Below are 14,383 nucleotides of genomic sequence, written 5' to 3' on the forward strand. Positions count from 1 at the left end.
TACCAATCGCACTCTTGTTTTGAAATTTCAGCTGCCTTTAATACTATCCGAGGTTTGTTCATAGTTGCATTAAGTAGTATATGTATCTTCCTCTTAGCCTTGATCAGAAATCTAAAATTTCTACAGAGGATGCAACTTTTAAATTACGCCTGTGAGTATAGGTTTTCCATTGGAGTTTATGTTCATATTGTATATATTCTTCAGATTTTCAGCTGTTGGTAATGTGGTTTGTCAATAAATCCACTCCACACTTAGTTACATTGGAAAGTAGATTTCACCTAACAGTGTAAGTTTTTTCTAGTTCAGTTAGATAGCAGTGTGGGGATTGGATAGATATTCAGAATTTCAATATGCAGTGGATCAATGTGCTCATTGTTTAATGAATGGTGTGATTTGAAGGGTATATGAATCAACTTATATTTTTAGTCTTTAGGATTTTTCAGTTTTAAGATTTGAACGAGTATCCAGATTAGTGCTGGCATATGGTTGCATTTCATAGTTACAGGTTGCAGTCTGCACTAGCAAGCTATTCAAATGACAGGGTTGATCTAGGAGAGTTGGTTATGGCAGATGATGGTTGTTGATCAGGTTTACAGTATGATTCCATGCCCAATGCTAAAAGCAACTACTCTGCTTGTTCTCTGCATCCCACAAGGGGAAGCAGTCCCCATTGGAGCCGATGTTGTAACATATTTTGGCACACTAAATGATTTTATAAATGCACATGCTGTTAGTCTAAATGCGCCACAAACAAACATAAATTTGTTTTCATGGTAGAGGAGTAAAGGCTTTTCTCTTAGGTTTATATGTCAATTAGTTGATATTAATCCTATTTCTAAGTTTTAAATCCTTATATCACCCCTCTACTCACATTACTCTCCACCTTCATATCCCTAAGTATTAACACCCCTCTTATGTCACAAATTCCCCAACATTGCATTAAATAATTTCCGCCAACCCCACTGGGTGTCCTGTCACTTCATTAAACTCCATCCACTTTCCTTCCATCCCTCACATCTCCCTCTGATCTGATGACCCATATTCCTCCTCGGCCCTCCCTTACCGTCCGACAGTTATCAGTGGGGGGGAAGGGGGGGGTCCGAAGTCGGTAGTTTTGGAAACTATCCTCCAAAACTATTTCTCCCCCATCCTAGTCTTTCAGTACTTAAAATATCGAAACATCTTACCTCTCGAACTTACTCTCTAACACGATTTTCATCCATCCATTTACTGTGGCTCCCACATCATAATCAACGTCCACTCCCATGTCACTTCCTCTGTCTAGTCAACCACTGCCACTTATCTCCTCCTGCCTCATCCTACTCCTGCTTACCATTCCATCCCACACCTTCCTTCTACATCCACAATATCTCCCACCTCCACGTCATATGCCTGTCTCATGGTTGGCTGAAATTATGTTTTTTTGCTATACAACACATAAATGAAAAACATTTCTTACAAACCAATGAGAATGTATTTTCAGAAACTGAAAGAGGTTTTTGTTTCTGACCTCATCATATACAAAACCCTCTCGTTTTTTTCTAACAATTTTTATGGTTTGGGAGATACAAATGCATCTTTAAAGGCATATTTTCCGTAAATTTCTTGTTTCAGCCACCATTTTGTAGAGCCTCTTGTGGATAATCCGAAATGAATTATGGTAAAGGGAGGAGGCCTTTGTTTCGAATATTCTAACCTACAAAAACCTCTTCCATTTTGATAATAGCTCTTATGGTTTGGGATATTTTAAAGAAACTTTGAAGACATATGTTCCCACGGTTTACCTGTTGAGTCATATTTTTGCAGAACAGATTGTGGCCAATAAAAGATGATTCTTGAGGAATTGAAGGACGTGTGTGTTCCTAAGATGCTAAAGTACAATAAAATACTTCAGAGTTTACACAGCTATTACATAATCATATATACAAGTACATATTCACAACCTAATTTTCAGAGTGATTAAATTCCGCTTTCAGATATCTTTTTCCAGAACGTATTGTGAATATCTAGAGCCATATTTTTGGAAACAAAGAGAGGTTTATCATAGTAACATATTCATATACAATAACGTCTCTCAAGTTGTACAGAACTATCTCGGATTGAGATATACAAAGGCATGACTCCAACCTATTTTGTAGGATTTCAGGAGGAAAATGTTAGGCCCCTATACTACTAGTGTAACCCCTTATTGTTATTAGTACAACCCCCTTATTATATTGATGTACCCATGTAGTGCCCATATTGTTACTATTGTGCCCCATAGAAGCCCATTATTGTTATTATTGTGCCCTTACATTATTATTGTTATGTCGGCTCTAAATTATGTTATGACCCCTTAGACTCCTATATATAAAAAGGAGGTCTTTTCATTTGTATCATCCAAGAATTGTTCATTTATGTAATGTAAAGGATGTTTCCCCCTCGAAGAGGCTAAATTCTAAGGTGTTGATCTATCTTTTCTATCTTTTCTTGAGCTGGTTTCATAACATTTGGTATCGGAGTTTTGGATTCTAGGGTTTCGCTGCTCCAAACAGGCCATCGTGGCATTTTCGCTACAACTGTTTTTCTGCGACGTTTCAGAAGTTGCAAAAAAAAACCCATTTGAGAAGAAATCGTGCTAAATATTGGGTCCGAATTTCAGAGCTTTTTACACTATATCTACGGAGATATGATCTGAGGAAGTTGGTCTTTTTATAGACTCCTGAATTACATTCCAAACAGGTGACCTGGGGAAATCATCATAACTTTCTCTCTGAGCATTGGATTGAAATTTCGTAAGAAGGTACAGAAAGAGGACGGACTGTAGTTTCTTGTATATCTTTTTCAGAGTGAAAGGTCAAAAAACTAACACGTGGCACTTCATACAAGTTCGCTCTTTGGGAAAGGTCTATAATCAGGTCATCTTGGGAGATTGTGCATAACTCTTTCTTGGAGAATCCAATTTGGATCAGACTGGTGGAATTGGAAAGAGGACACAGATGGATACTACAGTTAGTAATTTTAGAACTTAAATATCTGAAGGTACAACATTACAGTCGTTTCAATATCGAGGTCCTAAAATCAAGAAGAAAAAGCAAGATGAGGAAGTTTGATGGCTAGGATCGTGTAAATTGGATACTTCAGATGGAGCAATATTTTGATCTACATGGTGTACCACTGTTACAAAAGGTATGTATTGCATCTTCTTATTTAGAACCAGATCAATTTTTATGGTATAAAGGGCTTTGTTCTCGTAAACAACTTGTTACGTGGTCAATTCTCACGGAGGAAATGATAACACATTATGAGGATACAAAGAGCAACACCTTCTTTACAGCAACAACACAACAATTGGAAAGAGTAAAAGGGCTTTGTGACATATTGGAAAGTAAAATTATGGCAACAAGGAAGTCTACCCCTCACAACTATAAAGATGGAAGTGTTGTTTCTCCTAGCCTTCCACAACCTACAAGGGTTACACCACAACAATTGGAAGAAAAAAGAGAAAAAGGGCTTTGTTACAATTGTGATAGCAAATGCACTAAAGGTCATAAGTGTGCTGAGAAGAAATTATTTTACATAGAGTATGAAGAGGAGGAAGAAAAGGATCAAGAAACATCAAAATAAGAGGATATATGCCAGGACCCAACCCCAGAGAAAAAAGAAATGAATCAGACCATATCTTGTAAACTATTAGCAAGAATGACCACTTCTCAAACTCTCAAGATAGAAGGACATATCAAGAAGAAAAAGGTGCAAGAAGTGAAAGATCACATCAAGAAAGAAGAAATGAATCCAACCATATCTTGTAATTCATTGGTCCGAATTACCACTCCTCAAACTATCAAGATAGAAGGACATATCAAGAAGAAAAATGTTCAAGAAGTGAAAGATCACAACAAGCGTCAAGAAATGAATCTGACCATATCTTGTAAAGGATTGGAAGAAATTACCACTCCTCAAAATCTAAATATAGAAGGACATATCAAGAAGAAAAAGGTTCAAGCAGTGAAAGATCACATTGAGCATCAACAACAAGTTCTCCAACTTTTAAAGGATAACGCCACCTTGGTGCAAAATCAAATGAAACAACAGGTAGATCAACATCATAGTGAAAAATGTTTTGATGTAGGTGATTGGGTATTTTTACTACTACATCTAAAGTAAGCTATTTATGAGAAGGAAATGTTGGCAATACTACATGCACTTAAAAAATGGCGACCTTACCGAATGGGAAGACTCTTCAAGGATGAGGATGTGGAAGCATTGTTTTTTGCTATTTCTGTTATCCAACCAGATCAGATAAACAAAGAAAAGGATGAATGGAAGAAGGACAAAGAAGTATGGCCACTTATTCAAAAGTTGCAAAAGATCCCAATTCAAACAATATTGCCAGAAATTGAAGAGGAAGGAAAAATCATATTGGAACTTGGAGTAGTCACAGAAACAAGAACCTGACAAATATGAAATCGATCAATTTCAGAGTATCTCATCAAGTGGAAGAACTTACCTACTAAAGATTCCACATGGGAGGACAATAACTTTATATAGAAGCATCAAGAACTACTCAAGCGTTGAGGACAACGCTTTTTGAAGGAGAAGGGCATGTTAGGCCCCTATACTACTAGTGTAACCCCTGATTGTTATTAGTACAACCCCCTTATTATATTGATGTACCCATGTAGTGCCCATATTGTTACTATTGTGTCCCATAGAAGCCCACTATTGTTATTATTGTGCCCTTACATTATTATTGTTATGTCGGCTCTAATTATGTTATGACCCCTTAGACTCCTATATATAGAAAGGAGGTCTTTTCATTTGTATCATCGAAGAATTGTTCATTTATGTAATGTAAAGGAGGTTGCCCCCTCGAGGAGGCTGAATTCTAAGGCGTTGATCTATCTTTTCTATCTTTTCTTGAGCTGGTTTCATAACAGAAAATGCTCAAAGACAGTTAGGCCACCTCCTCAACTAAGAGTTGCAATTCAATTTGAATTTATCTTCTTTGTAAATAGAAATGCATAATGATAGTGCGAAGTAGATACATTAGTTTTTAATGTCCTATATTTCAGTTCTATTTCTGTAAAATAGTTTAAGATATTTGTAAACAATCTTGATATTTTTTCAAGATATTTTATTTTAGAATTTGTATAAATACTTCATCAAATCAATTGTATGTGATAAATGCATATTTGCAAACAGTAAAACTGGTAAGTAGTTTGGTTGTTATAATAATAATTTCATGTCTATCAAATTTTAAAATATTCTTGAGATTTACCATTGAAATAAAAATGAATAATTTCAAATAGAACCAGATATAATGATTCTTTAACTAACTTGTAATGCAGTGTAATTTGCATGTGGAGAAGAAACACAAATTTCTGAAGAAGAGTAAAGAACTAGAAAGCACTGAATTGATATCAGCTCTAGCAGCTAGCATGAATTCACAGCTTATTGTAGAGGTCTCTTTAGTACCCTCTACAACTACAATAGCCCTCGTAGCTACAGCTTGGTAGACTGGTGGTCGTGTCATCTGCATTCTGCCTATGAAGGCCCACACTCTGCAAGCTGAATCGTGGAGGCTATGAAGGAATTTGGATTGGAAGACACATCCATCTTCGTTGTTGTAGATGTGAGTGAATTGCTTCCCAACTACAAAAATGTAGATTTTTGTGGCATGGACTGCAAGGCACAAGATTGCTCAGGGTTGTTTAAACTCTTGAATATAAATCCCTGTGTAGCTGTGGTCATTGCTAACAATCTGTTAGATAGGACAACCATAGTTGCCCATAACAAGACGTTCAAAAGGATGCCTGGTGCCAAATCTATTACTCTTCCAATAGCAAGGGCATAGAGGTTACCAAAATAGTTAGTTATATTCCATCATCTCAAACTCAATAGACTATGGGTATAATTCCAGACAACAAATGTACTCCTCATTGTAATATTAATCCTCATGCTTTTCAAGGCAACAAGAACAAGAAGAATAGATGGATTGTGCATGTGGACGAATTAACAAGTGGAGAACATGTATTCAGGTTATTGAAATAAAGATTTTAGGTAAATATTAAGTAGTGTGTAGTAAGTTAATGATTGTTTTTTAAGTTGAGAAAAAAATAATTATATATTTGGATTTTTTTTAATATATATATATATATAGATATATATATATATATATTCAAAACACGTATGTATCTAATTCTATTGTTAAGAGATTATTTATTTTTGGTAGAAAGAGTAACCATTTATATAATATTATTAGAGTCTATTTGATTTTGAATAGTTTCCTAGATAAATATTTGTGGACAATAACAATTGTTTGGAAGTGTTTAATTAATATCTAATCTTATTTTGTGTTGGTGTGTAATTAATATTTACGTTTTTAGTCATGAGAAATCTTTAATTCAACTTCTATTTTAATTTTAAATAGTTTTCTAGATAGATACAACTTGTAAGTGTTTAATTAATGTCTGCTCTTATTTTATGTCAGTGTGTAATTAATACTTACTTTTATACTCATGAGAAATATTTAAATCAACTTTATAACTGTGTTAATATTTTTGTCTCATTACATTGTTATGATGAACTTATTAATATGTTTTTTAATAAAATTGAATGACATTTGTTTTTGGATGGTTGAAATGGTACTATTCAATGGTCGGAATCGTATATGTAATAAATATTTTTTAACACTTTTTCAATGAATGATATTCAACAATGTTTTGGGTGGAATGTAACTCTGTTGAATTCCAAAAAAACCTAGTTAATAATTATAACATTAGCAGGATCCATTTCAACATATTTTCAAATGTTTATGGTTGAATTCAACTTTGCCAAATTCCAACAACAAGCATGAGAGGTGGTGTTGTTGTGGTTCCATCAACTATAAGATTCACTATAGTCTTGAATAAAATATTATTATTAAATTAAGAAAAAACATATTTTAATTCTCTTAAAGCAACTGTAATAGCGTCTTAGGGCCATTTTGAAAAACATACCCATGGGTGCATTTAAGATGAAATATATTGAGCTTAAACCAATTAGACATCTTCTTGTAAGATGAAATACAGTGTTTAATCCAATTGGAAATCTGATTGTTGTTTTGGGTTATTGAAGGCTTAGCTATAGCTAATGATGGAAAGCACTTATATGAAAGATTATAGATTTTTGTTGTTGAAGGGCCTAGGTAATGATGGAAAACACTTAAACAAAGTATTGTAGTTTTGAGTTATTGAAGGGTTTACTTAATGATGAAAGCACTTATACAAAGTATTGTAGTTTTCGGTTACTGAAGAGCCTGAGGAAAATATTTATATTGTGTTGTAGCAGCTACAACACCACCTACAATTTTTGCCTATATAGCTAAACTTTTCCCCCCCAGTGCTTTTCAAGACCTTAAAGAGTATATTTGTGGCTTGAACTAGTCAAATCCCTTTAATAACTTAGTTATCATCGAAGCTACAATTTTTGCATGTGCATGAGGCACACTGCCTATGATTTCATGTCTTGCTTCATCCTCATCATTAGGGTTTATGGCATTTGAATTCATTCATTCTACAAAAAAAAAATTGGCACTGCTCCTCCATTTATGTTCGTGTATGTTGAAGGAATTAGGTTTATAAGAAGCTTTCAAAATTATACTTATGTATACCTTTTGTATGTCTAGGGTTTTGGACAAATCTGCAATTGGACTAGAAGGCTTATTGTTATTAATGGAAAATTGATACTACTAGCACTGGCCTATCCATTATTTTAGTGTTACATTTGTTGGATTTTATATTTTCCATATTAGCAATAGTAATCTACTTGCCTTCATCCATACTTGAGCTTATTTTAACAATGTCGCCGACACATACATTCTATATCAATTATCCCAAGGGTTCTCCTTGATTTTTGAACGGACTATGTTCCATTTTATGAAAAGTTATAGGTGTTATGTGGCATTCTAGGCGGTTACAATATTTCTTTGGAGTAACATATTGTGATCTCACACAAGGTCACATTCTCAAGGGTAATTTGCCAGAATTAACTGAGATCATCAAGCTACTGCCTCACTCATCAAGTGATTGTTTCAAAGTTGGCATAAATTTGGAATTACTTTTATGCTTAGTGAAATGTGAAGCCATAGGTGGTTTTTTATTGCACTAATTTTCAGTGTGCATAATAAAACCTTAAGAACTTCTACTTGTCTAGTTTATGGAAGTGGATTCATTCATATGAATGACTCAACCACTAGCATGTATATAAATACAATATTTAGTGGTAAAATTTTGTTTAATAAATAGGCTCACAAAGGTGAAATATATGGGACATTAATAAGAAAAGAAAAATAAAATAAACATGTGACATATATGCACATATTGTATGATGTGGTGCAAAATCTAGCCCTGCCTTACATTTCATCTACTTGATAATGCTCACAAGATATGTTTAAGTATTTTAAATGTGAAATTGTTTTTTCCTTTTCAAGAATGAAATTCCTCTGATAGTCCACAAAATTCTTCAACAATTTCATATCCTAAATCCCTTGTTGCAAATGATAACATTTTATGTCATTGTTTGATTATGGAATGCAAGGGAAATTTCACTTGAAAATGTTATTGTATGGCCTCCCAAATTGTGTGGTATTTTGCGTCAATAGTCACTTGCTCATTTATCAACTCCCGAAGGTTAATAACGACACAATTAACTCAAAAATATTTGTAGTTGATGATGCAAAGAGTCTCTTATGGTCGAGCACAACGAATATACCAAGACAAAGTCGATAAAGCTCGAGCAAACTAGCTATGGAACCATAATGGAAAATTGATTAGAGGAAGACATTTCACCAAGGGGCATGATCCTAAATAGGCCTTTGAATCTCTCTATGACTCGGGGATTTCTCTCTGCATGAGACAAAGTTGAACATTGATCCGAATTGGATCATTATATTTTTTTGCATCCATCTCAATGCATTTGGAGGGGAAAACATGGAGGAATCATCTCATGAGACTATTTGTACCGGCGGGACCCTGTTTAGTGAAAGGAGGTCTGAAACCTTCTTGGAAAAATTTGAGGCATCAAATGATGTTTTTTGAGGGTAATTTTTTTCTCTAGTGCAACACCTTTCATGCTTTTCTACACATAGAGACCTTTCCAACGACGCGAGAAGCACGTCAATCAAATTCTGTATACAAAAGTTATGCCACTTAGAAGTTGACCTTTTTGTTTTCACACCTATGGTTCTGGAATATGTCACCTCAACCCCCATTATTCCTAGAAAAGGGGCTAGCCATGTGTTTGAGATGTAAAACACTCTAGAAGAGTCTATTTTGTAACTCTAGTTAGAGTTGATATAGTCAAACTTAACCACTAGTAAGCTATCAGGTTGTGTTATAGCTGTGTCACTAGGAGGAAGAGGCATTCCATGCTTTCAAGATAATTTTGTTCCATAGTTGAATGAAGATGGCCAGGAGAGATAGGAGGTAGAGCATGCAGAGAGGATCTATGCACTATAGAAGCCCATGGGCCACATGCATTACTTCTTTGTACCTGCAACCATATTTCTAAACAAAAAACCATATTTTTTCTTAGGTGGTCTCTACGAAGGCCAAACGACCAAAGCTAGGGTCACTGAGAAATTGCTTTGGGTTTTGGGTCAATGTGTTGGCCATCAAGGTGGTCTTTGGTGGTGTATGAGGCTGGGAGGGGAAGTTGGGTGTTGATATACTAAGTGCTAGTAGGTTGAGTGTTGTAAAGATTTGTGCTGGTAAGTTGTGTGGTGTGTGGGAGTTTGAGCAGCAAAACGAGGGCTTTAGGTTGATTGCCTTGAAAAATCCTGAGTTGGGGGTCCACTATATATTGGAGACTAGGCACCCTAGTATTTCCCCAATGGAGAAAATGAGCATGTAAAGTTACTCAGCGGGGGAAGGGTCTCTGCCCATCTCTTTGGGCCATCGTCGTCCTAGGATGAGGGGGTCAAGGGAGGGCAGAGCTTTGGAAGGTGGCATCAATATGCATACCTGTAAGGACTATGTGCAAGAGAATTTGGAACTCAGGAATGGTGGCTCTTTTGCAGAGGTGTATCCATTAACAACAAAAGGAGGTACTGGATATGCAGGAGCAGTAGCTCAAAAAGAAGGAACACATCCGAGAACTGGAGGATGAGGTGGATGCACTAAGACATCAAATTGTGCATCTGAAGCTTAAAATGGAAGAGAACAACTGGAGGACTAGAGAAGAACATACTAAACTCGACCTTAATAGTCCAGCGCTGATAGAGGAGTAATATGTTTTCTCTTTCAGTTAAAAATGTTTTTTATGGTAAAATATACGTGTAAATATTTACTATATCAGTACTATAGAATGTATAGCCATATGCTACTAATTATGGGATATTTTAGTAGGAATTATGGGAAAAGTTCTCAGGGAAGGGATGTGGAAAAAATGAGGTTTCAGATACCCTTATCAGGCTCAAAATTTTGATGTAAAATCTTGATTTTGAATGCAAACCACACGATTTATATATAAATATACTTACCCTTTTTGGTTTAAAAAATTCAAGCATTATTAGAAATATCTTGTGATTCATTTATTACTTACACAAAATTAAAATGCATAGGAAACCAAACCTATTAAATTAGACTTTAGCACCATGTAATTAGAAACCAAGATAAATAAAAAAATGCACCACTATTAAAAAATAGACACCATAAACCCTTGTAAAGTAGTAATCTCTACTCCAGCGAAATATTCTATTACATAATCTTACAATGTATTGCACTAGCCATACATTGCCACTTATGGTCACTTGCTAACATTTTACATTAGTCATGCCAACCTTTATTGATATAATATTAGAGCTCTATATATAGTGATTTAATTATAGACCAGTATATCACCTTTTGACCACCATACTATATACCAACCAATATGGCTTTTCATGAATGACACTTAATATCCACTAATTTAACAACTCGTGAATCATAAGTCAAAGTCACATATGTAACAATAACATAAAAGACTAAAGACAGATGATGACATCCTACATTTAAAGACTAGAGACATAAATAGTGACATCCTACCTTCAACGACTAGAAGCATACACAGTGACATCATACATTTACCTTGGTATTGTACTTCAGTTCATTCTATCAAGATGCTTGTTACATAATCAATAATAAAAATTGAGAAGGGATTACACAATGTAAACACCTTTAAAAAAACAAATACTTCTCCTTTCTACCTTGAAAAATATAACATCCAAAACTCATAAATCACATCAAGAATCTGCTCATTACTTTATTTCAAAATATATATATCCGAAAAAACAATTGTATCCTCTATTATCTCCTTCACGCCATGACTTTCTATATTATGGCCATGATACACATAATTCAATACATGGAGAAATAAATACTCATTTGTCTATCTCTATAAACACGAGTGCAACTTAACGTAAGTTATCTCTTTAGTTCATTCTATCAAGATGCTTGTTACATAATCAATAATAAAAATTGAGAAGGGATTACACAATGTAAACACCTTTAAAAAAACAAATACTTCTCCTTTCTACCTTGAAAAATATGACATCCAAAACTCATAAATCACATCAAGAATCTGCTCATTACTCTATTTCAAAATATATATATCCGAAAAAACAATTGTATCCTCTATTATCTCCTTCACGCCATGACTTTCTATATTATGGCCATGATACAAATAATTCAATACATGGAGAAATAAATACTCATTTATCTATCTCTATAAACACGAGTGCAACTTAACGTAAGTTATCTTAAATTTTAGTATGCAAGATTGCACAACATAAACTAAGAACATTAAAAACCTTACCCACTCCCAATTGTCTAATAAAATGTAGTAACACGTCAATAAGATCATAATAGAAATTTCAAATATGAGCCTATAAAGCCTACCTCACAGCCTAGTTTCAAAACTTCATCGCCTTCCACAACCACATGCAGTTCACGGTGAAATTCATTTAAACTCCACATTTTTCTTATTGCAACTAACCTTGTGGGTTAAGAATTTTTATATGATATACATATATATAAAATCAACAGTGAAATGAGCATGTGGGTTATTTAAACTCCCACAATTTTCTTATTTCAACTAACCTTGTGGGTTAAGAATTTTTATATGATAAAACTGTCCAATAACGTTTTCACTGTCTGACCAGATAAAGGACCACCCAGCACTGCCCATTAATTTCAAAAAAGGTTATTCACTATAAATGAAATTTCAACGTGCGTAGTGTCTTTCAGTATGTAGCCTTTTTTCAAATTTCATTTTCAGACCCTCGCGATAATCAAGTCGTTATTCAATGAGGGTTGGATGGTTTTTTAGTGGAAGGGCGGCTGCGGATGCTTCCTCTGTGCGGAGAAAGCAAGCAAGGTTCACGTGAGTTCAGGCCAACTTCCGGCTCCTCTGATAAGATAAGGCTGCAAAAGTCAAACCATTTATAATATAAGGCCTTGCGCTCATTCCAATGCTGTTGGTGCTATTTTTATTTCGGAAACTGGGGATTCCGAGCTCTCTATATATTTTGCTCAGTTTCAAGGTTTATTCCATGTAGGAAATTTTAGGGTTCCGCGCAGAAAAAATATATATAACCAGAGTTTGCGTTTGGTTTTGTAAATATATCTTTTTAAGGTTTAAGATTCTCAGGTTTGCTATAATCTTCTTTGAAATTTAAGGTTTTTAGGTTATAGAGTACTGAGAAAACTGTCTCATTATCATCATGGTATGGTTTCCGGCAAATGCTATCAATGCATATTTGCAAACAGTAAAACTGGTAAGTTCTCAGGTTGTTATAGTAATATTATGCGATAAGGATCAATAATTTCAAATACAGCGCCATGTAATGATTTTATAACTAACTTGTAATGCAGCGTAAGTTGGATGTGGAGAAGAAACACACATGTCTGAAGGAGAGTAAAGAACTAGAGAGCACTGAATTGATATCGGCTCTAGCAACTGACATGAATGCACAGCTTATTGTAGAGGTCTCTTTAGCACTCTCTGCAACTACAATAGCCCTAGCAGCTGCAGCTCGATATACCGGTGGCCGCCTCGTCTGCATTCTGCCTGTGAAGACCGACACTCTGCAGGCTGAATCCGTGGAGGCCATGAAGGAATTTGGATTGGAAGACACTACCGACTTCGTCGTTGGAGATGCCAAGGAATTGCTTCCCAGATACAAAAGTGTGGATGTTTGTCTCATTGACGGCAAGGCACAGGATTTCTCAGGCTTGTTTAAACTGTTGCATATAAATCCCTATGTAGCTGTGGTCGTTGCCAACAATTTGTTAGATAGTTCGACCACAGCTGCCCATGACAAGACGTTCAAAAGGATGCCCGGAGCCAAATCTATCACTCTTCCAATAGGCAAAGGCATAGAGATGACCAGGATCGGTAGTTATAATCCCTCCTCATCAAAAACACAACATACTGTGGGTATAATTGCAGACAACAAATGTACTCGTGATAATGTTAATCCTCGCGCTTTTCAAGGCAACAAGAACCAGAAGAGTAGATGGATTGTGCACGTAGACCAACGAACAGGTGAAGAACATGTATTCAGAGTACGGAAACACAGACACCAGTTGAATAGCCTGTACAAGTCTGAATGATAACCCTGTATAGTAAAAGTTGTATCAATGTACAATGCTCCGTGTCTCAACCCTCGCAACATAGAGACCAGACCTTTAGAAGTTGTTAATGACAAGAGTTGTATAAACGGCGCTTGTGTAATGATGTGTTAATGTACAATGCTCAGTCTCCCAATCTTCTATTGATCCATTTCATTTTCAAAGCACCAGAAAATACATACATATATAATATAGTATTATATAATATTGAACATTATTAACCATATAGGAAGAGGAAGTCGGGCTTTTATGAAAGGTAAAACAAGTTGGATTTAGAAAGCCACTGATATTTTGGTTTTTCAATTAAATAGATACATTGTTTTTAGTGTAGATGTTGATTCCTAATCCTATTTGATAGGTTGTGCTTGATGCATTTTTCTAATCTCATTTGATTGCTTGCACTAGATACATTGATTTTAGTGTAGATGTTGATTTCTAATCCTATTTGATTGGTTACACTAGATGCACCGATTTTAGCGTAGATGTTGATTGCTAATCCTATTTGATTACTTGCACTAGATGAATTGATTTTAGTATAGGTGTTGATTTCTGATTTGATGTAACTAGATGTATGATATACATTAATTTTAAAGTAATTAGATTAATAGTGTGCATTGATTTTAGTGTCAACACAAAAAAATTATTGGCGACATGCATTAATTTCCATGTTACAGTAATTCAACCATAAATAAAATACTTGAATATTCATCTTAAATAAAATGTTCGCTTAGCTAAAATATTTTCTCCTTGAA

At 35.0% G+C, this 14,383-nt stretch overlaps 1 protein-coding gene across 1 annotated transcript; it reads left to right on the forward strand.

Moving 5' to 3' along the window:
- Positions 1–12,721: 12,721 nt before the first annotated feature.
- On the forward strand, positions 12,722–13,613 carry LOC149161789 (uncharacterized). Its single transcript, XM_089434999.1, has 2 exons — positions 12,722–12,775; positions 12,873–13,613. Exons 1-2 carry the CDS (start codon positions 12,722–12,724, stop codon positions 13,611–13,613), a joined length of 795 nt encoding a protein of 264 aa, XP_089291125.1.
- Positions 13,614–14,383: the final 770 nt, after the last annotated feature.

The sequence above is a fragment of the Pinus tabuliformis genome, chromosome 5_2 (assembly GCF_031772625.1).
Source record: "Pinus tabuliformis cultivar Carrire ecotype Pingquan chromosome 5_2, CPIR1, whole genome shotgun sequence".
Lineage (NCBI taxonomy): Eukaryota > Viridiplantae > Streptophyta > Pinopsida > Pinales > Pinaceae > Pinus > Pinus tabuliformis.